This window comes from Serpula lacrymans (genome assembly GCF_000218685.1).
Source record: "Serpula lacrymans var. lacrymans S7.9 unplaced genomic scaffold SERLAscaffold_1, whole genome shotgun sequence".
Taxonomy (NCBI): Eukaryota; Fungi; Basidiomycota; class Agaricomycetes; order Boletales; family Serpulaceae; genus Serpula; species Serpula lacrymans.
In genome coordinates this window covers 344,157-368,855 of record NW_006763290.1, presented here as the reverse complement: position 1 = coordinate 368,855, position 24,699 = coordinate 344,157, and the positions used below count along the sequence as shown (strand labels likewise).

General features: G+C 41.2%; 5 protein-coding genes across 5 annotated transcripts; all 5 read left to right on the top strand.

Annotated features, from left to right (window-relative positions):
• Positions 1-1,989: 1,989 nt before the first annotated feature.
• Positions 1,990-2,334, top strand: SERLADRAFT_431663 (uncharacterized protein; the record flags this gene model as incomplete). The annotated part of the gene is made up of 1 exon (XM_007312015.1): positions 1,990-2,334. The coding sequence occupies one exon, from the start codon at positions 1,990-1,992 to the stop codon at positions 2,332-2,334; it is 345 nt and encodes a 114-aa protein (XP_007312077.1).
• An 807-nt stretch (positions 2,335-3,141) lies between these two features.
• SERLADRAFT_431662 (uncharacterized protein) lies at positions 3,142-4,984 on the top strand (the record flags this gene model as incomplete). The annotated part of the gene is made up of 2 exons (XM_007312014.1): positions 3,142-3,549; positions 4,418-4,984. The coding sequence occupies 2 exons, from the start codon at positions 3,142-3,144 to the stop codon at positions 4,982-4,984; spliced, it is 975 nt and encodes a 324-aa protein (XP_007312076.1).
• A 1,986-nt stretch (positions 4,985-6,970) lies between these two features.
• Positions 6,971-9,351, top strand: SERLADRAFT_404477 (uncharacterized protein; the record flags this gene model as incomplete). Its single annotated transcript, XM_007312013.1, has 13 exons — positions 6,971-7,053; positions 7,197-7,267; positions 7,367-7,393; positions 7,712-7,759; positions 7,809-7,874; positions 8,023-8,120; positions 8,166-8,498; positions 8,552-8,716; positions 8,770-8,863; positions 8,911-8,927; positions 9,025-9,052; positions 9,164-9,181; positions 9,275-9,351. 13 exons carry the CDS (start codon positions 6,971-6,973, stop codon positions 9,349-9,351), a joined length of 1,125 nt encoding a protein of 374 aa, XP_007312075.1.
• A 3,920-nt stretch (positions 9,352-13,271) lies between these two features.
• Positions 13,272-13,690, top strand: SERLADRAFT_431661 (uncharacterized protein; the record flags this gene model as incomplete). Its single annotated transcript, XM_007312012.1, has 2 exons — positions 13,272-13,304; positions 13,388-13,690. 2 exons carry the CDS (start codon positions 13,272-13,274, stop codon positions 13,688-13,690), a joined length of 336 nt encoding a protein of 111 aa, XP_007312074.1.
• Positions 13,691-19,535: 5,845 nt separating this feature from the next.
• Positions 19,536-23,108, top strand: SERLADRAFT_444288 (uncharacterized protein; the record flags this gene model as incomplete). The annotated part of the gene is made up of 12 exons (XM_007312011.1): positions 19,536-19,736; positions 19,802-19,977; positions 20,036-20,110; positions 20,158-20,185; positions 20,237-20,536; positions 20,590-20,858; positions 20,912-21,200; positions 21,254-21,584; positions 21,640-21,950; positions 22,001-22,616; positions 22,672-22,785; positions 22,846-23,108. 12 exons carry the CDS (start codon positions 19,606-19,608, stop codon positions 22,972-22,974), a joined length of 2,769 nt encoding a protein of 922 aa, XP_007312073.1.
• Positions 23,109-24,699: the final 1,591 nt, after the last annotated feature.

The window sequence follows — 24,699 nt, the reverse complement described above, 5'->3', positions numbered from 1 at the left end:
CTACTGTAATAAATGACAATGGCTGCCTGTGACCTGGTCGTTTGAAGAACACCTCAGCCTTTCCCTTCCTTGGTGGACAGCAATATTGACCATAAATATTCCAGAAGTTATGGGCATTAATCTTGCGTGAGTGGGATTTGTGCCCAAGATCGGTTATTTGTGATTCTGATATGCCTGTACTACATGAAAGTGCACTTAATTTGCTATCAAGGTCTCAAAAGCCCTGATGGAGAATTGCATTGGTCTTGTCAGATTGCCTGCCTACAACTACTTGGATGGTGCTGGATGGTTGTCAGAACCATGGCCTCTTTGGAGTAACAGAGCTGCGGAGTACAGAGGGCAGAGTAACAGAGTACGGAGGACAAGATGGGGAATTGGATTAACTCGTGCACTAGACCTTTCCACGGACCTTGGTCCCTAGCTCATTGGAAGTGGACAGAGGAGAAGTAGAGGATGAAAAGGAGCAGAGTAAAGATCATTTGGAGAAGGATCGGAAAGGACTTAGAAAAGGACTGGTAAGAAAGCGAGGGAATCTAGTTGATATTTGAACTGCTGGAATGGAGTATAGGAGTTACAGCTTATATACTGTTGGGGGAGCAGGAGCTTGTAAGGAGTAACTTGTAATGTAGGTACAGAGTTCCATGCGGACAATTATCTAGCAAGAGGAGAATGTATGTGCAAGAAGTGTATCATAAGGTCTAACCACAGAGTCCACAAGGAATACTAGAATGTGCAAGGAGAAAGTTATGCTGACCGGCAGACCATGAGGAACGTAATCCCGAGTATAACAATAGTTTGGGGGCTTTGGACTCGGAGAACAACTCCTTTGGAGATGCCGGAGTTCTGTCTTCTGGTACGGATATGACAGTATCCACCTCTTAGGGTCAAACCCTTGAGACCCAAAAATAGCCTTTGGGAAAAGGGCTCCAGTGGACATATATTGAAACGTGGTTAGGGTAGGATTTTTTCTGGTGGACAAATTTTCTAGTAGCGGGCGGCATGCAGAGTCCGGCTGAGTTTGAATGAGGATATATAACATGGGGGGTCGAATCAGAATTCCTTCAGTTGAACAGTCTTGTTCATAAACTTAGACCACCCCACCCCTCCTACCACCCGCAACCTAGTACCACCCACGATGTTCAACACCCCTGAGACCGCAATTGCAAAAATGGCCTGACTCTGCGCAGAGATGGTGGAGGAGGAAGCAAGACAGGCAGTAGAAGCCCAGAGGGTCAAGGAGGATACTTCTCTGAGAGTTTCTTGGAGGGGTGTGTGGAGCGGAAGTACTTGGCTAGGACATATGCTTGTCCGCCAACTTGGAGATCCGGGGCTGGCATACGGGGAGCATCTGTGGGGCTATGGTATTGCTTCTGTACATGGGTAATCTCGTCCCGGAGAAACTGGTGGAGGTCGTCAAGGTCTATGGCGTATTCTCAGGCTCTAGCGGAAGTGAGGTTGCGCTCTGGGTGCACAAAGATGTTAGGGTGGTAACCCTTGTTCGCAAAGAAGGGGGACACCCCTGTAGCGGCGCTCGGAGATGCAAACTCCGCTAATGGAAGAAGTCCAGACCAATTGTCCTGCTGGTAGTTGTAGTAGATCCATAGGTACTGACTGTTCTAGCATCTGATTGGTTTGTTCCGTCTGTCCGTTGCCCTCTGGGTGGTAACCGGAGGTGAAGTGGGGGCAAATGTTGAGAGCTTTTCCGAGGGAGCGGAAGAAATGGGAGACAAACTTGGAGCCGCAATTGGAGGTGATATAAGCGGGAACTCTGTGCTTGGAGAACACATGTAAGAGGAAGAGCTTTGCTAGCTCTGGGGATGTGACAGTATTGTAGGTGGAGATAAACAGGGACTCTTCTGGACCCATATCTTCCGGGCACCTTCACTCTGTAGATAATAATAAGCGGCTGCTTCAAATTAATGTAAAGTGAAATAATTGGTAAGGTTGGCCTTATCTATATCAGATAAGTTGGAGGATGACAAGAAAATAATGGCACAGCCAAGGTTGGTTGTGGGTGCATTTGCGGTGTTTGCAGCAGTATTGGCACCCCTTGTGAGTTCTTTAACTAGGCCGGTTATCTTCTTCACTGCTTTTGATCCTTCCTGCTGGGCTTTTGCTGTTGCTGTCATTGGATGCGAATACTTTGAGATGCTCACAACAGAGCCACCTTCTAAAGACCTGGACACACTGGCACTCTCCATTGCACTATGCTTTTGCTTGAAACTGCTTACACTCGTAAAAACAGACCCAGAGCCCTCATCTGTGGCAATAAACAATGATGGAAATGTGCTGGGGTCCACAGCACTTCTGACTGAAGACAACAAGGGTTGGTGAGGAGAGGAAAGCACACTGTCAGAGTATGGTGATACAGATGCAGAAGAGGTAGGAGTAACTGTGTTGTGAGGAGGAGACAGCAGTGGGAGGGGTGCATCGGGCCATGCTAGGGGAAGCAACAGGGGCTCTGGGAGGGGGCATTGATACTAAAGTGCTGGGAGGGGGTATTGATAATAAAGTGCTGATTTCTGTGGTTACTGCAGCAAGATTGGCCAGGTTCATAGTTGTGGTAGCACTAGGGTGGTGGATGTAATGTCCAGTAGGCTCTGTTCCAGGGAGAATCTTGGAAAGTGTTTCAGAGTGGGGGAAGCCTTTGTTTTGAAAGGCTAAAGCAGCAGGATCATTCTGGAAAGAGGAGGGTGAGCTATATTCACAATGTAAAAATGATACATACCAACATAATACCTTTCCACACAGGATCATTTTTCTTTATACCTGCTCCCTTATTATCACTCCTAGCAAGGCCAGATTTCACCAGGCATCTGATAGCCCAATAGCTTTTCTTGAGCTAGTGTACAACATATACAGTTGACTCTCCAATAACCCATCTCCCTGCTAACCCATATCCTCTGAAACCCCCTACATTGAGGCTTCTCCCAAGTTGGTCCCCACTAAAGTGGGCTCGCAAACCCATATACCTCTGATACCCAATGCCCTATGCACTTGGGAGGGCAAATCCCATACTTTCTGGTAGCTTTTGGACCCTTAAAAGTAGATTTTAAGCATTAGCACTGACCAGCTGGCATTGTATTGATACAAATTTACGCACTGATTTCTTGATTTTTCATCTCCCAAATTTGTACGCAAATGAATAACACTGACTTAGAAACACTCAAAAAGGGACTTGGTGCCCTCAAAAAGAGTGTCATGCAATGCAAGGCTGAGCTTGAGGCTCACATTTCTTGTGGTCAGTCCATCTCTGAAGAAGACAAGAACTGGCTTGATGGCCCAGCCAACCTCATTGACAAGCAATGTGACATTGAGGCCCTCATATCCTACTACAACCAGGGGCTCCAGGGACTTGATAAAGACAGCCAATTACTGGTTGAAAAACTGAGAGAATTGAGAGGAGGTGAGAGTAAGATAGTGAGGAAGAAAAAGTCATCAAAATTGAAGTGCTCACCCAGGAGCAACAGTAACCCCACAAAGCCTGCACCTGTTTCCCAGTTCAACACTGGAAAAAAGCAGAGGGCCACACTTGCCATCCGGATCGAGGTCTTAAACCACAAGAGGGATACAAAGATGAAATAGAAGCAAACAGCAGCTTACTTCTGTGCCATTTACCCTGACATTGCATTCTTGCAGCCCCTCCTCTCTGACTGGCTGAAGGATGAGGATAAGTGGTGAGTCAAATGTGATGGCTAATAATATCCTCATTAATGCGGAAGTGCTGCGGCAGAAGTGGTGCTTTTTTGCTGCTCAGGCTGGGATTCCGGAGGATAAATGGCTCACATTGAGCAATGGCTGGTTGACGAAGTACAGAGAAAGGATGGGGCTCAAGGAGTGTAAGTGGCATGGTGAGGCAGCATCAGCTAATACAGAGACTGTTGAGAGGGAGCAAAGATGTATCCAAGGGCTGATTGAGGAGTTGGGCTGTCAACTGCAAAATATTTACAACATGGATAAAACTGGCATTTTTTATGCATGTGTTACCTGCTTTGTGTTGTCAGAAAATGGTACTGACATGGTGTTCTCACTGGACAGGATGCCACCTGATCAAGGCTTATCCAACAAACAGATGAATGGGGTGAAGTCGCAGAAGCTGAGGCTCACATATGCTCTCACAGCAAATGCTGCTGGCACCAACAAACTTAGGCCTCTTGTCATTGGAAAATACCTCCAGCCTTGAGCATTCAACAAGAAATCAGCATCAGCACATGTATTTCTGTACTGAAACAATCCAAAGACATGGATGACAACTCCCCTGTATCAAGAATGGATTAGGAACTAGAATGAGGAGCTGCAACAGAAGGGGAGGCATATCCTGCTATTGCAGGATAACTTCTCTGGCCACGTTGTTCCCTCTCGTTTTACAAATATCCATGTTGAGAATTTTGAGCCAAATCTGACATCTCATGTGCAGCCAAATGACCAGGGCATCATCAGATGCTTCAAGGCCCACTACTGGGCTGCCTACATTAGTGAGCAACTACCCAATATAACCAGGGCATCACCCCAAGCAGCATCTATGAAATTAATCAGCTCCAGCTCCAAGCTATGCGGCTGGTTGATGCTGCTTGGTGGAAGGTTGACACCTCCACACTCAGTAACTGTTAGAAGAAGGCTAGAATTTTACCCAACTTTACTAGCTCTGCCCTCCCAGCCCTCTATTCTGGTTTTTTCCCTTCTTTATAGAGATACTGACTCTCTTGTGCATGCCAAGAAAGCAGTTGAAGAAGCTCTTGATGCTCTTCAGGCAACAGGAGCTCTCCAAAAAGTGAACCGGATGTACTTGAGGGAGATTTGGAACCCAGAGGAGGAGCATTGGACTGCCTTAAGTATGTCAGATGTGGAGATTGTCGAAACAGTTATGGCAGAGAGTAGAAGTGAGGACACAAATGCGGGAGCAGGGGGATCCTGGGACAATAAGGAAGATGCCCTGTTGAGTCTCCTCCCATGCGCAAAGAGGTCCTGGAGGCCACTGCTGTGATTGTGTGGCACCTTGACAATACAGATAGTGAGCTGGCTCAAAAACTCAAGATCATGCTTGCCTCCCTCATACGTCAGATGAGGCTTGAAGCATCACAGCAGCTTAAAGAATCCAAAATTACTGATGACTTTACTTTTTGCTCATCATTCAATCTATAAACATGCTGTATTGAAGAAAATCACATTTGAATCATATTTTATCTCATCCTTTTCAATTCTTTATAGTAATCCATACCCTTTTTTCTGATAACCCATACCCTGGAGCTTCTCCCCAGCAGTATGGGTTATTGGAGAGTCAACTGTATACCTTTGTTAGATAATGATAAAATGATGCCTGTAACAACCAAGAGCTTGTATACTCTGGCGCACAACTCAGACAAGTAGTAGTGAAGTGAGTGGGAGTGGTTACCCCTTAAAATAGGACTGAGTTAGTTGTGGGTAAATAACAGGGGGACTATACAGTTGATGAAGGCAGTGGCAGATGATGTCAAAGGGTATAGCCCGTGTGACTAACTCTACTGTGTGAGAGACTTGTAGCTAAGAATAAAAAAATGCAGTGCAGTGCGAGAAAGTGGAGTTTGAACAAAAATAGAAAGTGCCGCATGGCACAGTGTGTAAAAACTACAGAAAAAAGTTAAAGTGGAGAATGAAATCTAAAGGTCCAAAAATTGTGTATTGTAACAATGCCATAACACCACTTACTGCTGCCCACTTTGTTTTGCATGAGGTTATAGACTTGGGGGCTCCTGTCATTGTTGCCTGGAACCTTATGTTGATAATATTTGCTGCCTCTGCAAAAATATTCTCCTTGAGGTTGTAGTTGTCGGTGATTTGACCAACATTTTTGTACAAAGTATCAAGGAGAACAGCTTCCTGTTCCCTTGTTTATATAGCAGCAGGGGCTCGTGAGCTAGTATTCTTCACAACAGCATTAACCTCAGAGTGTGTAGACGCCTCATTGGAGGAGTCGCTTGTTAGCATCAGTGAGTCGCTTGGACAGGGACTGCAGTGGCAAAGGGTCACCAGAGTTGGGGTTTCCCGGATTAGCTGCAGCCATCACATGACCAGCCTGAATTGACTTCAATTTAAATTTATTTGTTGGCCCCTTAAAAAGTGAAGATCATGATTCTATTGTATTTTCTCCAAAATCCAGGATGTATGCACTGGGAAGTGGCCAAATGAGTGTTCAGATACCTCAAGGCAACAAAAAACCACCACTTACTAATTGGTCAAAACCATGGACTTGTTGGTTTTCTGAGCGCTGACTATACTTCACATGCCCATTGACACTTCTCTTTCCAGATACTATCCACCAAGAAGCTACCTGGCTCATGCAAGCTTAAAATGAAATGCAATATTGAGAGCTCCACCTCAATGCTGGAATTAGCAGGCCAAGCATCTTCTTGGGTCTTTTTCCAATGAGCAAAATCCTTGAACTATCAAACTTGTATGAATCAGATATCAAGCATTTGATATTACTCAACATTTCAGACCCTTTGATTCTTCTTTGGTGTGGAACTGTCAAATGTGATGCTACAGACAACAAATTTTATTGGACATGGGCAGTATTACAAGATAATATATGGACCTAACATGGCTAAGCAATTGCTGACACAATACAACACCTCCTAGACTCCTTCAACTATTTTCCTCAAGACCTCCTGGTGGAACAGATATGGGACTCAGGTATATTTCCCCCCCTCTCTATATATATATCACCCACATACATACATTGATCAAGGGTTATAGGGCACCTATTGATGTGCACCCACATGAGTTGAACGTCACTAACAACACCAAGATGATCCCTTATATGTCAAAGGAGGGCTTAGACAATGAGCAGCTTTATTTGAACTTGTAGGATGCTTTTGCAGTTGTTTTCCAATGGATTTCTGACGTTGTAAGATTTCTGCTATTTCTTTCATGCCTAAACTTCTCTGATGTATGTGTTTCCTAGATGGAATTCTGCCTACTAAAAGAATACTCTATGCTAGCCAAGATAGTTGATACGCTCCCTGGAAGACCAGGATCTCCAGTCACCCCTTTTTATCTCTTGTTGTTAATATTAATGTGAGCACCACCACTTATAAAGATGGTAAGGATCACATCCTTTGTCTTGTTCTTCCACTGGGAGATTTCACAGAGGGTGCTCTTGTGTTACATGAGTAGGGACTTATTCTTGAACTGAAGAGTGGGGACTTTGCCATTTTCAGATCTAAGGAGTCAACACACTTTAATTTAGATTATCAGAGTGAGAGAGCCTCATTTGTTGTACACACAGATGGTCAGTTTAGGAATTGGGTAGAAAATAGAAATAGTTGGGAGGGGAATGTATTTTTTAACTTAATATCAGTTTATTTGGGTTGCTTATTTTAACTTATAGGCTTAGAAAGGGATAGAGGGGACATAGGTAATGTATTGTTTTGTGGGTCCCAGTATGGTTTGTTATTGCTTATTTATTCTGAATTACCATTCTGCTGAAGACACATTTAGGTCTGGCCATTTTTGCTTATTTTTTCTTGAGGTCTTTAAAGCTTAGAGTTACATGGTCCAAACAATCTAGTGCTCTCAGAACTAGGGGCAGTGGTGTAGCAAATAATCTAGTGACAGCATCTTCTCTATCACCACCTCCTTCAACCCAGCCTAGATAGCCCCAGCCACGTCAAAATAAAGGTTTTTCTTACTTGTTCTACACCAATAGAGGAAAATTTGCTTGGGGCTTTTCTAGCAAGAAAAAAGGCTGCATTAGCCTCAGAAGCTGAGGCAGAGAAATCTGGTATGTGATTTTACTCTTAAGAGCACAAAAACTGAATACTTATTTGTAGCTACACGTAAAAGAGTAACAGCAATGTTGGCTGATGAAGAAGATTCTGAAGGAGACAACCTACATGGTAATAATATATACCTAAATAGTGATGATAATGAATAATAATAAGGATGTTGCTGATGATGATGACAATGCTGATGATAGCAAGAATATAATAGATCATATTCTGGGTCCCGCAGAAATATCTAGTGATGATCAAGATAATTATGTAGTACCTTCTTTACAGCCTCTATCAGATGATAATGAGGAGGAGGTAAAGGAGGAGGAGGAGGACAACTGCTACCCAAAAAGAGTTGTGGATAATAATGAGGTAAAAATATTGTTGCCTTGAGAATGTTTATTTACTTGTTTACAGGTTGTAAGAGGAACAGATTGTTCAATTGTTCGTACATCTATGTCTACTATGACATGCAGCCCCAGCATTATTTCTCTTCCAAAATCTTCCACTGTGAAGCCAAAGCTTTGTTCCATGGCCTGCCCTATCATCAAACATATTGCAAGCCAGGCTCACAAAGCTATGAGACTTTTTACAGTCACAGAAAAAGGATTTCCAAACCCCCTCAGTTGTCAAGCAATATGCTGGGATTTTTTGGTCAAAGCCACAGCAGCAGACAATGACAGTGGCCCAGTGGACAAAATGAAGGACATACAAGACAACCAGGTCGTCAAGTCTCAATTACTACAATATGTGAGTTAAAACTTCTTCATATATATCCATACTGATTATCACCGTAAATACAGATGTGGAAAGGTTCTACACATATCAGAGGGGAACTTATTTCCAAAGCTAGAATCAGTGTACTTCCTATGTATGGCATCAAAAACATCCACAAGGACAAACTAAGTGATACAATCCATTGGACCATAAACTCAGCAGCTTTTATCAATAACAGCATAGATTTAAAGGTGAGTTATTTTAAAGTGTTATTGTTATACTTTTACTAACTCCAAATATACAGGAGAAGATATCTGACACAACCAACCTTGAAAGAATGATATCATCAAAATTCATTTTCAAGCACAATAGTGGGGTCCCAAAGGTGAAGGTAGAAAGTATGGTAGAAAAAATAACCTTTATCTATGTAACCTCCCTACTTTAGATCTAGTAGAATGCTCTGTAAGTGTTCATATCCTTCTTTAAATAAAAGTGACAATCAAATTTATTTACCCAATTGAATGTACTCTACTAGGTGCTATTAACAACACTACAATAGAATTCTCAGAGACAGCATTTTCTGCTAGGTATGTCACCTTAATCACCATAACCCTATACTAATTATACTTTTACAAGGTGGGATCATCATATGAGGTTGTTGGAAATATTTCGGAAATGTTCTCTTACATACTTGGCAGCTATATTTAATGTGATTGGTGAGTGTGTTTGGTAAGAGTTTACTACAGATTCATTATCATTCAAACCTTTTCTTAACCTCAAGAATTTTTGTCGGAATGGTTGTATAACAGTGGGGCAATCTGATGTATCTGAGCTCATGTTTGATTTTGATGCTTTAAAAGAAGCAGCAAAAGCATCCAAACCATAATTACAAATATGATAATAATGCTGCAGCATTTTAAATATTTAGAATCAATATAATTTGCTTTATTAGTGCTTTTTCTTGGATATAATTGAGTATGGATTGTTATAATTGCATTTAGAGTAAATTATAGTAAATTATAGTGAAAAAGTGTAAGGTCATTTTTGTTTTGATGACTATGCTATAAACCACTCTTGATGATATAGCAATACTCTAAACTATGCAAATATCAATAAAGATGATATTTATTGATATTTATGCAGTTTAGAGTAAGAGACTGTGCAAGAATCACACTTATGGATATAAGAGATATTTTTGCTATTATAGCATATATTTGCAATTTATTGCATTTATATCTAAGTCATGTTTTTCTGATGTTCCAGAAATTATGGTACTCTGGAGGTACCAGCCTCTTAATCTCTTCCTCAGGTTTAACTTCATCATCATCACCATCAACTTTGTCTAGAGTAGAGATCTGAGTTTGGCATAAACATGACCAGTGTTCACCCTTTCTTCAGTATATATGTGTAAATAAAGACTCAAATTGTAGCCATAGCATTGATAGCGCTCTAAGAGACACTCATACATTGGGGGCAATACCTAATATTTTGTACTATGTTTCCCCCACTATTTCTTAAGGCAACATTAAACATTTATTTTTATCAATATCTCTGATATTGTTTGGAGAAACATACTAAAAAGCAAAATCTCTATTTTTTGGGTGTTTTTCAGATATTTTCCCACAAAGCATAGGATTTTGCCCCTAGTGATAGCACCTATAGCAGTCATAGCATTTATAGCACTATAGTTACTTCAAAAACAGTAGCCACTATTATATAGTGACAAAACTGGATAAACCCGGTCTCTGCCGAAGCAGCCATTGTTCTCCATGGAGCATAGCCACCACTCCATGGAGTCACCATTGTTCTCCTAGGAGCACAATTGTACTCCTAGGAGTCATTATACTAGTAGCGAGTAGCACCTCCAACTATAAGTAGTAGGGGGTTTAGTATAGGAATACCTCAGTCGTTTCTATAGCCTTTCGGGCAGCGGCTGAGGTATGTTATATTACATTTATTAGAGATCACCTTAAACTAACATCTATTGTAGTTTCACTTAGGTAAATAATAAAGTTGTTTCTATAGCCTCTCGGGCAGCGGCTGAGTTTCACTTAGGTTTATTATCCAGGCTAATATAGTATTAAGAACAAAGCTTGAAGGAAGTGTCTAGCCACTTGCTGAGAGCAATCAGGGACTGGAACTAGAGTCCAATGTGAGTAACTTTATTATTAGAGAGTATGACAGGTATACAGTACCTAGAGTCCAATGTGAGTAACTAGAGAATAGGAAGCATTAGACTCTGCAATACTGTCCGAAGTTTTGTAAACAAAGGTAAACAAAGCAGCCACAAAGGCGAAATAATAGAGAACACAATCAATAGTGAATGATAGAAGAATAGATAGAGAAAGGAATGAAAATATATAGGTAGCACAAAGGTGCAGAATCACCAAAACTAACATATAGTCCTATATAACATATGCATTACTATGATTGCTCTTATAGTATCATATAGTAGAGACACTATATCAGGAAAGAAAAAGTAGCAATCTGTAGTACTATAATTGCATATATAGCTGTCATAGAAACCCCAATATCTATTGAAGCATAATAGTACTATATAGCCCACTATAGTCCAAATAGGCTTATATAGTAGCATTGTGATTTGTAAAAACACCTATAGTACTCGGAATATCATGGTAGCATTTATGGCTCTTATATCTTTCAGAAAGGTGTGACCAGATAATTATAATACTTTAATTATGATAATTGCTAGCTACTTCTAGACAGAAGGAGCATTATTGTTTGAAGTATTTTCCAGGGCATTAAAATCAATCCCAGAGTTATTGATGATGCTCTTTTTATCTTTCCCAAGGTAAAGAAGACTGATTCCCATTGTGACAATTAGCAAGGAAATAAGATTTGATATTAGTACTCACAAAATATCCTGATATAGTTCATCCCTTGTTCTCATCATCTATGTTGGGCTTCTGTCCTGGAGAATTGAGAGCTTCTTAAGGTAGTAGTCCCACCTTAGAATAGAATACACCAAAGTATGGCATAAAAAATGTAAACAAAAACTTACCTTGATTTGATGGCACTCTCTGAAAACTCTTGTGTGGATTTGCTGCCATTGATACAACCATGCAATAAATACTCAATCTCAATAGTATAGTAAGCTACACAAGAATTATAAAAGTTATTAAACTCACTGTTGCATTGACTATTGTAAGCAGTGGCAAAGGAATACCTTTGAAGTGTTCTGGGTGGTGTACACCTTCACCTTGTTGGAGTGTACAGTTTAGGTTTGCAATACATAAGATATTCCAACCACACATGATTTGTTCATTCTCATATATAGATTATATTTTCACCTATTCAATCCCCTCAGTTGTTCTGTGTACAACTGAGGGTATGCCTTTCTTATATTTTCCCCACATTATTGTTTACACCTCCTAAAAAATCAGGTTCCTTCTCCCTAAAACCATATGCCCACATAAGTGTGTTTGCAACGTCTAGCATCATCCATATAACTGAGGGTTATTGATGTCACCTCCTTTTTTGACACAATAATCTCCCAAAAGAAACAGATAATCACTACCATCATTAATTTCTAAAACCTTAATGTCATATACTATTCCCTGGGTAGATAAATACAGGCCATATCAAGTACAAGCATACAATCAAACTTTTCCCCCCCATATTCTATCACTTATTTTTGCTCATATCAATATCTCTACCAGAAAATGGCTAAAGGCTCCACAATCAATAATGCTAACATCTCAGCTCAGGGCAAATCATATCAGATGTTAGAGAAATATTGTGATGTTGGATAAGACTAAGGATAGTTGGCTCGAGTGGAAACAAAAACAGTCTGTCCTGGAAGTCCTTGACATGAGCTTGCTTGGCGGATACATCAACAGCTCCATCATTTGCCCAAGTGCTGCTGATGGTCCCTCTAGTACAGCCAATTGGTTGGCAAACAACTGAGCCATTATTGGCTTCCTGCAGAATTATTTATCTACAGCTGAAGCCTGGGATGTTCTGGTTGCTCATCACAAGTAGGTTGGTCCTGTGTCTCAGATCATTTTCATACAAGAGTTTTCTGACGTCCAATACTCTAAGACTGTAACAGTACCCAAAGTTTGTAGACTCTGGTGCACACACAGTAACTCAAAGAGTATTGATGAAGGGAAGATAGAGTTAGTAGATTCAAGGTAGTAGGAACAAGTATGTTGTTGGTATACAACAGGAGGACTTGCTAAGGAGTCACTGTCTATTACAAGGGTATATATACCTAAATACATGTGGTACTATACAGTTAATATAAATGGAGGTAAATGTTCTGTGGTATTCTATTGTATTCTATATGATGTCATCACTGAGCAAGAAAAATATATGATGTTGTAGCACATAACCAGTTATGTGTTGAGTCTAGACACCAGTTACTGTAGGTAATGTGTACCAATTGTGTGACTTCCAGAAGTAAAAGTCTGAAATATAAAAGTAAAATAAAATAAAATAAAAGCAAAAATAGATACCAAAAATACTGTTGTAACAAAGACAAGCACCTGACTGGTTTAGCTCAACAGATTTTTGCCATTGGAATACCTGACCAAGAGAATTCCCTTACCATCAGGATACTCCATGCACTGTTAGGTGAATTTGTATGCATCTGCAACTTTGTGTCATCTGAACTATCAAAAAACTTCAATTTGTTCACTACAGCCAACATTTAATGATAACTTGACCTAGAACAAGCTGTGCTTTGGAATTATACCCCTTCCAACAATACAGCCCTTATCACCATCAAGCCTGCTTGCTCACAAATGGTTTGCTCCAACTGTAAATGTACCTGACATTTTCTCAATGAGTGCTTTCAAGATGGTGGACCACTGGCTGGTAAGAAGGATGAGGTTTCCACTCAGAAAGCCATCAAGCATGCAAAGAATAAGGATGGCAAGCCTTTTGACACTACATAATAGTCACACACCATCACCAAGTTATCCACATCCACTATTCCTATTGATTCTACCAACACTCCGGTACTGACCAAATCAGCCACAGTTGGTATGACAAACAACATGGACATGATGGAATTCAATGGATACTTAGCATTTGATGAGCCATTAATGACCAGTGTCCACTGGGATCACCCACCTAACCCGGCTACAGCACTGTTAGCTGTCCCTGGTGACGTTGACCCCACCATTATTCTCAATCCTGACGCTATGCCTATTATTTTCTTAATACAGGTGTTTCTGTGCACATCTTCACCAAATTATTAAACTTCTTCTCTCTGCATCACATTGTGAATTGTGGTGTACCTGGTGTTGGTGGGTTGTCCATGTTGCACCCGGCATTGGTTCTGTCAAACTTTATATGGGCCATAGTGCCTGTTTTACTTTTTGTGATGTTCTGTATATCCCTTTGGCTTCTGTTTGCTTCATCTCTGTGTGTGCACCAGGCATATCTATTTGTGAAACTACTTATTTTGAAGCCACTCACTGTTGGGTTAATGCTTTTAATGGTTTTGCCATTCCAACAGCACTCTGACTGCTCACAAGCTTTGAAGTGTCACCTTTACACTCAAATCATCAATTTTGCTTTCTCCGCAACACTGGAAGTGTGGCATTATTGCCTTGGCCAACTATTGCACTATGTCCACTATGGCACAGCACAGGTATGCCAGTCTCCTTTCCCTACAAGGAAATCAAATGTGACAGCTATATTCTTGAGAAGCAAACCTGTCATCCTGTACCACCCTGTGAGGCAACATTAAACTATAGCCAAAACAACACCTGTCTCAGACTGTACTTGCAGGGAGTTTGAGGTCAACAGATGCTAAAGATTATAGCAAGTGGAGGACTGAGAATAAACTCAAGGGGTTCTGATGAGGAGTGAAGCGGGTTATTCAAGTGATAAAAATATAAAGAACAATACATGAGTATGTAGGGTTTTTATAGCTAATTTTCTATCTCTCAGACCAGAAATAGAATAAAAGGAAAAGTGGTCTGAGGACAAAACTATCCAATAAGAAAAAGAACAGCTATCATATGACTTAAGGGATTAATCAGCAGGTGAGAAAATGTACTAATAACATGGCATGTTCAGAAACCATATCCTCATGATGAGGTATGATCCTGACTAAAGTATATCTTAATATTTCCAGGCACTGATGGGACTTGGAGCTGGTTGGCGAGATCTCGGCTACTAGTCCTTACCCATTGTGCTGGCTAGCTGGGAGTACTACCCAGTCTCTGATCTGCAATATGAAGTGATAACAATGGTTAAGAAAGCCTATGAGGGCTATGAGAAGCAAGATAGCAAAGGATACCTTTAGCCCACACTTCAGCTCACAATAGTCATGTGAAATGACTCCACTGCAAGCTTACAAACAAACAAGGAGCACGCTATGTGTCACACTTGCAATGCCCCACCCTCATTGTGGGATGAATTTATTCTCACAGAAAACTATCTTACTGTTTGCTCCTTTTCCCGATCTACTCCCGAAACCCCATTCTCACTTATGGAAAATTGGTGCCTGTGCTTTTATTCTTATTCAACATTGACACAACCCTAAGGCTTTTGAGTGGTCTACTGGGTGTGTCCTTATTGGTTATAACCTCAACTTGAAGGCCTATCACTGCTATCACTGTTACCACCATGTCATTTGCTCTTTCCACATTGCCTTCATCATATACCATCAATCTGACCTCTGCCCACTTTTTTTCCCTCTATGACATCCCTATTATAATACTATATAGTTAGCCATCTAGCTTTACCAGCTATGAAAGCCCTGGAGCCATTTATTTTATCAGTTATAATAGTAAACACATCCCATACAGTTAATTATAGCTTGTTGTGCCTTTAATGTTTGTGTAAAAATTTCACAGAAATAATTATCCATGTGATATGAACATTATATTGATTTCTATAATAAAACTAAGTGAAACTCAGCCGCTGCCCGAGAGGCTATAGAAACAACTTTATTATTTACCTAAGTGAAACTACAATAGATGTTAGTTTAAGGTGATCTCTAATAAATGTAATATAACATACCTCAGCCACTGCCCGAAAGGCTATAGAAACGACTGAGGTATTCCTATACTAAACCCCCTACTACTTATAGTTGGAGGTGCTACTCGCTACTAGTATAATGACTCCTAGGAGTACAATTGTGCTCCTAGGAGAACAATGGTGACTCCATGGAGTGGTGGCTATGCTCCATGGAGAACAATGGCTGCTTCGGCAGAGACCGGGTTTATCCAATTTTGTCATTCTATAATAAAAATGAGATGAAATATAAATATCCAACTATTCTACAGAATCCTCTAAAGCTGCAAAATCAATCTTTTCACCTGATCTAACCCTCTAATCAATCATATAAAGAAGGTAAAAGATAAACACATTTTTTTCCATCAATCTTAGAGCCTTCTTCTGGAATTCTTCTAACCCAGCTAGATAATATTGATACTTGATAAAATATCAGTGTTAGCTTAAGAATTTGAGGGCAGCACTGATACCTATCCCTGTAAACTTGATCAGAAAAATTTAGGATTTTTCTAATGCCTGTAGCAAGTTCATGAAGACAAATTTCAACCTGAGAATAAGAGATTAGAACATGATGAAAAAATAAAAAGAATGAATATACAGTGACACTAAAGTTAGCAGGGGCAAAGGATTTTTTCACCCTTCTTGTGAAACCATTACATTTAGAGAAGGATCTTGAAGATATGATGACAAAATGGCTTTTTTATCATATATTTGGCTCTACAAATAGCAGATCCAATTTTAGCTTCAACTTATAATAAAGAGTAATATTCACTCTAATATCCAGATCACCAAAGATGAAAATACCTATTATGTTATTCAGCAGCCATTTTACTATGCTACATATATCTTATGAATCACTGTACACGGGTGCGGATCCCATTGTGTTGTGATATAGAGAACTTCACTGCTTCCTTTAATGTAGTCTATACAAGCTGATCACATTCATCAAGTGAGAGAAAGACATTAGAGGTAGCAAGTAATACCCATAGCTGTGCATGTCCTTGGGCTAAAGCTAGACATTGTCACCTGTAGGACATTGTATTATTAGAGAGACTCTATGATATGGAGAACTAGCCTTGGAGTCTCTTGATAAAGTAGCTGATGGTGTTGCACCACAATTCTCCTTGAAGAAGGATATAATGGCCTCTTGACAAATTATCTGTTATTAGAGTAATGGAAAGATTATGTTGTCATCATTATTGGTCAGTGTCAGACTGAGGTGTCAGAGGCCTTGCAGGTGTTACAGATGTTGCATGCTCTTTAGGAAACAAGGGCTACTTTTCCTTTGATAGTTCCATAAGAAGTTATACTGATGCACCTTGTTGCCTCAAAGAATCCATCATTTCTTCTTTATTATCATTAAGGTCAACTTCAGCCTCTGACCTTCTCAACCTCTTGCAAACAGGCAGCTCTTCTTCTTTATCCTCCCCATCACTCTGCTCAGCCTCTATCATAAATAGCCCTATGGGCATCCCTGGTACCAGGAGTTGCAGCTTAGTAAAGGGACATGTGATTACTGGAAATGTTCAAAATGTGGAGAAGAATAAATGTATTAGAATTTTACATTTATTAAAGACAATTTTCAATGATAGGGAAAGATGCATCATTCAACAACAATATCTGAAAAGTGAGTAGCTACTGTCCTTAATAGTAGAAAACTCAATTTTTGTAGAGAACAAGGGTTATAGTGGAGTGTCACATGAGGAGGTCTTTTGGGGACCAGGACCATTGACTCCAATGGGAACACCAGCTATCCATTGTGAGTGTAGGACGGGAAAGCTGGTCATTGTGTGGCTTGGAGGACAGATTGAGGGGATTGAATTTTACAATGGTGAGCTGTTTTTGACAGTGAAACTGAGGGGACACTCCATTGCCAAAGGATCACATATATTGTTTGGAAGGCATTGTGAAGATGATATGAAGTGCTTTGAGAGACATGGAGAAAGTTCAAGTAAGTTTGATAGGGAGCAAATAAGGAGGTGAGTATGGCTCTCAGATTTGGGGGAAGAGCCACTTTTATAGTATCATCAGATGGTATGTGCTAGAGTTTTGGCCTCAAATGTGGAGTGCTCTATACAAGTGGGGTTTTCCAGTGACCCATTTTTTCATGACAAAAATGGAACCTCTAAGTGGTAGAGAGGACAGTTGATGCATGAAAAGTAAGTTGGGAACATCATTTTTCCATCTGTCATTGGCAGATGCTAATAATGGAGGTTCACCGTATACTTAGTAATACCAGTCATTCACCGCAGGATCATGATCATAAACATGGCCTAGATTGGTGATTTTAACACCTCCAAATGCTTTGGACATCTCAAGAAGCACAGCAGGATCATCCACCCTGCTTTCCAGGGGGAAAGAGACAATGTTTTCCAGGAGCTTATCACGAGCAAATGATGGTTGCATTATAGAAGTTGGATGTATGACAAAGCAAGTGTGATGTGAAGACAAGTACACATGGTGTTGTTACCTGGCATTGCGCAGCTGCTAGACACTGAGTTAGTGTGGATGACATATAATGAGGTCAAAAGAATACTTTTCTGCATAGGATCCAACAAGGTTTTTGTTCCTTACATGATTGATATGTATGGAGAAAGCCTATCCCTGGATGTAATGCTTCCAGGTCATCTAATAAATAGAAGATATCGTGTGTCGTTGGGTAGTCACAATTTTAGAGAAAGGTGGTTATAGGAGTTAAATGCAATTTAGGAGAACAATGATGTGGAAGTTTATTCAGTAACACCTAGTTTTAATATAGAAGTTATTATATTACAAATGTATTCAATGTGGTGTGTAAGAGAGATAAGACTTGTAATTCAGGCTGAACATTCCAGGTGGTCCAAGTAGTTGATTGCCTTGCATCTGCAGTAAAACCTGAGGAGGGAGATGCTGATTTGGGCTTGTAGTGTTTGATATGAACCTTTATTAACACCAAATCACCTTCTTTTAAATGGTGCACAGGATAGATGTTCATAAAGGATTTATCCTTAAAAGCTATGTGTGCATTATACACATCTGTGAAAAGGAAAGGCTATGACAAGCGTGAGTGAGGAGTTTTAGGTAGAAATACAGAAGGTATTACTTCTCTTTTAGGATTGTTAAAGTCAGTCTGGAAGCAAATTGCTCATAAATCTTGCCAAGGAAAGCGAGCTTCTGAGAAAGAAGGTTGAATTAAAGTAATATAGGGAGACAAGTGAGAAATATTACCGAGAACCGGATTGTGCAGAGTGCATAGCCAGGTGTGTGCATTAGCACAGGAGTCTTCACCAACGGGTATGATGGTGATTTTAGCCTGACCCAAGGGGAGGACTGGCATATAAAAAAACACTGAATATTGATTCAGCAAGTCTGTGAAGCAAACTTGTAATTTGAAATGAGATGGCGAAGGAAAAGCGGCAAAGACTTAATGTTGGTGGGGTGCAGATAATTGCAGTTGTGAACAATTGTAAGACGAGTAAATATTGAAACATTATGGCACTATATGACAATTGAGGCAATATATATACATGTTTTTTTTTCATCACATTTACTGTATTAAAGTAGTTTGAAAATATTTAATCTGTGTTAGTTTCCGAGACGGAAGTGGACTTGGTGAAGTGGTGACGGCAGGGGTCTGTATGTTGAGGTGTGAGGGGTGGTTGGTAGCATTGTTAGGAGTGATAATACCAAGCTAACCAGATATGGAATCAAAGAGCATTTTGGCAGTGATAGAAACAGCATACTGTGCACAAGTTTAGGGCAGGCTTATAAGGACATTCAATGACAGAACTGCAAGTCAAACATGCATCATAGGATTCAAAGACTTAACATACATTACAGACAGCATAAGTTCACTGACTTGACATTTTGATCACTTAACAGTATTATTATTATTATTATTATTATTATTATTTATCATATCACAAAAACATCGCACCAGTGGCAGAGCCACGGGCTGGACCTCGTAAACTCCGAACTGTCTTCGGTTGCCACGCTTTTATATTCATCGTGAAGTGTGTTTGAAAACGTGGGTTGTCGGGTTTCTCCATCGCCCAACCTCTCCGGTACGAGCTCAAAGTTTTTGTACTGGGATTAGACAGACTCATAGTAAACCATATCCATGCCACTGCTGTAAGCCAATTGCCTCCAAGAGCATCTGTTTTTCACCATGCCAACGTGTCGACGTAAACGTGTCGTTCTCATGCAACCCTCGGACGCTGTGATGCAGGGTGCAAAGACCAATCCTGATCATGAAGTCTACTTTCTCCAGCAGACAGGTGAAATATTTGAAAGCTACGAGTACGTTTCACAAGGGTATCATCTACGTTATCCGCCACTTTATCTTGCTTTATAACCTGTCTTAGAGCATATGCTTCGCGGATGTCCTTCTACAAACTCAAGCAATTCCAATGTGAAGTAACGGGGAAGAGCGGACTTGATTATTTCCAAGCGGTAGATAGTGAGCAGCTGGAGGCGCGAACCATGCACTCCCGATTCCCCGAACCCTTAAAACCAGCTGTCTTGAAAGCTGTTCAATGGCGTACGTTACTTAATCACATGCACATGGTGAGGCTATCTGTAAGCTTACTACATTACAGAGGTTATGGGTCGCTTGGACCATCTTGTGGAAGCTGTATACAACAGGTTCAAAGATCGTTATTTCATTGATGAGAGTGAGTGATTTTATGTCTTTGCCACTACACTAACCAGTGGGATCCAGAGCTATATGTAGAAACACGAGGCGACAAGTTAATCTTTTCATGATCTGTTGCAGGCTGAATCTAATTGAGATGGCGTAGATTGTATGCCAAGGTTGTCAAGGTTTTCCCCCCAACTTCCGCGACTAATCGGTCGACTTCCACTTCATCGCCTCTACTCCCTTCTGTTAAAGAGGAAGCCTTAACTGTGCATGCAACTGGAGGAGACCTCAGGATTCCTTTCAAAGAAGCACTCGTTAAGGACGACCCTTTGAAATATCTCTACCAAGTTCAAATCCTGGAAGACCGCTACGAAAAGTGCTATGAGAAAGGCAAGGTCCAGGCAAGAGCTCAAGTTAACCCAAGTGGGAATCTGGTTGATGTACAGTGCACTAGCATGAGGTATGAATCACTATCGAAGAACAGTGCCCCATTTCGTTAATTAGAGATTTCAGTCGAGATCGTCTTGCTTTCTCGAAATCTATCCTGCGTCGTTTCATTCGTGACTGCGTGGACCGTGATCCTGCCGTTGCTTCTCCCTGGGTTGTCAAGTTGGAGATTGCCAAGCGATATGGCCTTGCTTCCACCATGACCGAAGAGACACGTAGGGGAGTTCAAGATATCAAGAAAGGAGAAATTGACAAGAGAAAGAAATTTTGGGAAGGTAAGGAGGGTTCGCCTGTCAAGAAGCAGAGGAAATCCATAGGAGGCCCAGGCGAGAGAGGTGAGCTTCAGGAACTTTTTTATCTAGTTTCTGTAGGTTTGATACTGTCCCAGCAAAAACCATCGCCGCAGTTGCTGAACAAAGGGAAAGAGAAGCGTTAGAAAAAATAGAGAAGCAGCAAAAAGTCAAGGAAGATACGGAACGCCTCGCTGCGGAGAAGAAGAAGAAGAAGCCAATGCGATATCCAACGGAAGATCTCGATATATGGCTTTCCGACAAGGAAAAGAAGACCGGCGCAAAGTTAGTGAAGCCCGTTCCTAGTCGCGTAGCACTCCCATTTGGTGATGACCAGAATAATTTTGGTGCCTTTCTAATGGTGTGGAACTTTCTGGTCGTTTTTGGGTAAGCTCTTGCAAATTTGTGCATGAAAAAGGTACAACTCGCTTGTCTTTTAGTCAACCCCTGCATCTATCCACCTTCACGATGGATGAATTTGAACATGCAATGGAGCACACTGCTGCTGATGCGCCATGTCAGCTCCTCGCAGAGATTCATTCAACACTGATATATAATTTGCGATCCGTATCATTTACCCGACATAGTGCTGTGCTGTCCTTGTTGCACACGGAAGAACATTCTGGTGCACAAGAACCAGTCCTTGGTGTCTCCCTCAAGCAGCTAATTGCCGCCATGGCAGACGTGGGCAATAATTGGGAGAGGGTACCCCTACGGCACGCAGATCTTAGAGTGGGTTGGGAAGATGCCCTTGTGGGGTGCCTGAAAGATGTACGCGAGAGTATTAAAAGTTTCTCTGCATTGTTCTTGACCACAAATTATGTAGCACGCAACTTTGGAAACATTTCCTCGTTTAAGAGGAGTCCTGACTCATTTATTCTTTGGTCAAGAACAGGCTCATGAACAACGCTCTTCTTCTGTGAGCTGTAGACCAAGTCCGTCGACGGTGACTATCCAGTTATCTCCTGGGCAACTTTACTATGCTCTGCCAGCAACTGACAGGATTGCTATCTTGGCTTTTCTGTGCAACATGGCGATTTCTAGTAAGGCTATACATGCGCATATGGACTCTTGTGAGGAACAGCTCACAGCCTTGAGGAAGGAAAAGATTGAGGTGAATCGGATGAAGAAACAATAGTAAGTGCTATGAATTGCTCATAAGATGGATGCTCATGAACTTTACGTAGTGTAGAGGAGATGAGTACGCTCGTCCATCAAACTGAAGTAAAAGATGATTCTGCAACAACCCCCGGCGGAGACTATTCCTTTCAAGACTCCAGCGACTTGTCCGATATTCCGTCAGATAATGACTTCGAAACCACACCCGGAGCGGGCCGCCCAATGGCTGTATTCCGTGATAAGGCCCATTACCGGCAAGATCGCATTCAAGCAATGGCGAAGCAGAGGGAGCTCGCTAGAGCTAAAGTGGCATCTACTAAACAATCTTTGGCAGAGCACCGCCGCTTGGACGAAGAAGTCAATAAGCTTGAACGGAGGCTTGAAGGCATTGAAAGAGATTTCAGAAAGCTATTGGGGGCAATTAGAGTTAAACCGTTGGGTAGAGACCGTTTCTACAATCGGATTTGGTGGTTTGATGGTGTGGGCTCAGCGTCACTTCTTGGTAGTGGAGGTGTGGTTCAATATGGGACTGGTAGAATATTTGTTCAGGGTCCAAGTATTTCCGATGCAGAGATGTTGGATAAACGCAGGGTCAGTGGACTAGATGCCAGAAGGACAGAAGAAGAAGGGGAGAAAGGTATATTAGGTGTTGGGGAATGGGCTGTTTACGTCAATATTGAGGAGGTCAGTTCTCATCACCAGCTGAATTGACATTGTCCTAGATCATCTCTGTCCCTAGCTTGACGATTTTGTGGCCTGGCTAAATCCCAAGGGTATTCGCGAGCTAGCTTTAAAGAATAGTCTTATGAAATGGTGGAACCACATAGTTCCTGGTATGCGGAAACGTATAGCGGTGAGCGAATCAATACGCCCATCTGGCTTCCTTTTATAATTGCCTCAAATTTTATCCCAGGATTTGAGTATGAGCGCGAAAGCTCCAGAGGCGCGACGTAGCAGAAGAACCAAGCCTACAGCAGGACACGATTTTTCTAGGGAGCCCTATATGATGTGGATGAACCGCAAAGCGATGAATATCTCTTGACTTACACGACTATCAGGATATCCGAGTTATATGGGTCAAATATCCTTATCTGAGTAGTGCAGTAGATCCTACTGATATACTTGCAATGAGAACTCCGAAATTTCAGTTTCTTTTAAAACGCAGTAGAAAACTCCACTTCACTCAACATTTTGGTCTTAGCAAAAAGTATTCGCAAAAAAAAACACTTCACCATAAGGAAATTTTCGAAAATTGCATGCAAAATTTTGAATTTCAAGGCAACATTTCGGCCCTTCAAAATCAAAAATATGGAGGCAGTAACAGCATATATAAGTGAAGGAACCAAAAAATATGATGCGGTATATTGGGTGCACGGGCCACCCCAACTACTGTACTTTCCGGATTTGGCGCCTGCGCCACTCCTCTACACCACGCTGTACTACGCTTGTGCGTTCCCTATACTTCCAACATAAACCTGACACCAGGCTCAGTACCTCCAAAAGTGCAAAATTTGGGGGAAAGATGGCCAGATCTGGCCAGATCCCATGCTGAACATGCTGTGATGTCTTTATACAAAATGTCAATGAGTTAATTTCTACAATTCCAGGTGCTTACCAGTTTGAACAATGCTGAAGTTGTGATTTGATGACTGGAATAGGCAATCATGCACCAAGTGATCAATCAAAACCCGCTAGCTCCACTTCAGCAAGTGCCCACCAGTAGTGTCAGAACAAATAAATGTTTGGGCCACTTGGCCTAGTCTTTTCTGAATGACAGGCCTTTTGGGGGGAGCCCACCTTTGGTTTCAATAACCACAGGTGGTGCCACAACTGAGCTTCGGCTTCAGATGGCATGTGTAACAACTAAAGTTTTTATACTCTGGTGCACAACTACAACAAGCATGGAGGGTGATGGAAGGAGTGCATAAACTCCCTTCAGCCATTGTTCTCCATGGAGCATAGCCACCACTCCATGGAGTCACCATTGTTCTCCTAGGAGTCATTATACTGTAGCGAGTAGCACCTCCAACTATAAGTAGTAGGGGGCTTAGTATAGAAATACCTCAGTTGTTTCTATAGCCTCTTGGGCAGCGGCTGAGGTATGTTACATTACATTTATTAGAGATCACCTTAAACTAACATCTATTGTAGTTTCACATAGGTAAATAATAAAGTCGTTTCTATAGCCTCTTGGGCAGCAGCTGAGTTTCACATAGATTGGTTAATTAGATGGTGTGCTTCATATATGACATTTTTAGTCAATATGGAAAGGGTTTTTGGAGTCACTGTAAGGAAGCTGCACAGCACAAGAAAGTGAAAGTATAAGTGGAGTTTGAAATAAAATGGAAAATGCTGCCTGGCATAAAGGTCCAAAAGAAGAAAGAAGTAAGTAGGAGAGTGAAAGTTTAAGGTCCAAAAATTGTGTATCATAATACTACCCCCCTTCTAAGGCTCAAATTTCAGGCTCAACTGAATTCTGGTGGCAGTAGTAAATTTTTTGGGCATAGGTTGAAAAAGAGAATTGAAAAGATTTGAATATATGCCTCTAAACTTCCTAGAAGCTGAGGAACTCTTAGAATAAAATTTGTGAACAGCATTGCCAGAATTGTCCAGATGGGCTTCTAGTTCCCACATTCAGTCCTTGCCTCCATAAAATGTAGACTGGCCGTGACTGGTTGTAGTGACTCAGGTGATAAAATTGGATATTGACCAGACCAGGGATTGAACCTGGAACCTTATGGATACATGCCAGCTGCTCTACCAATTG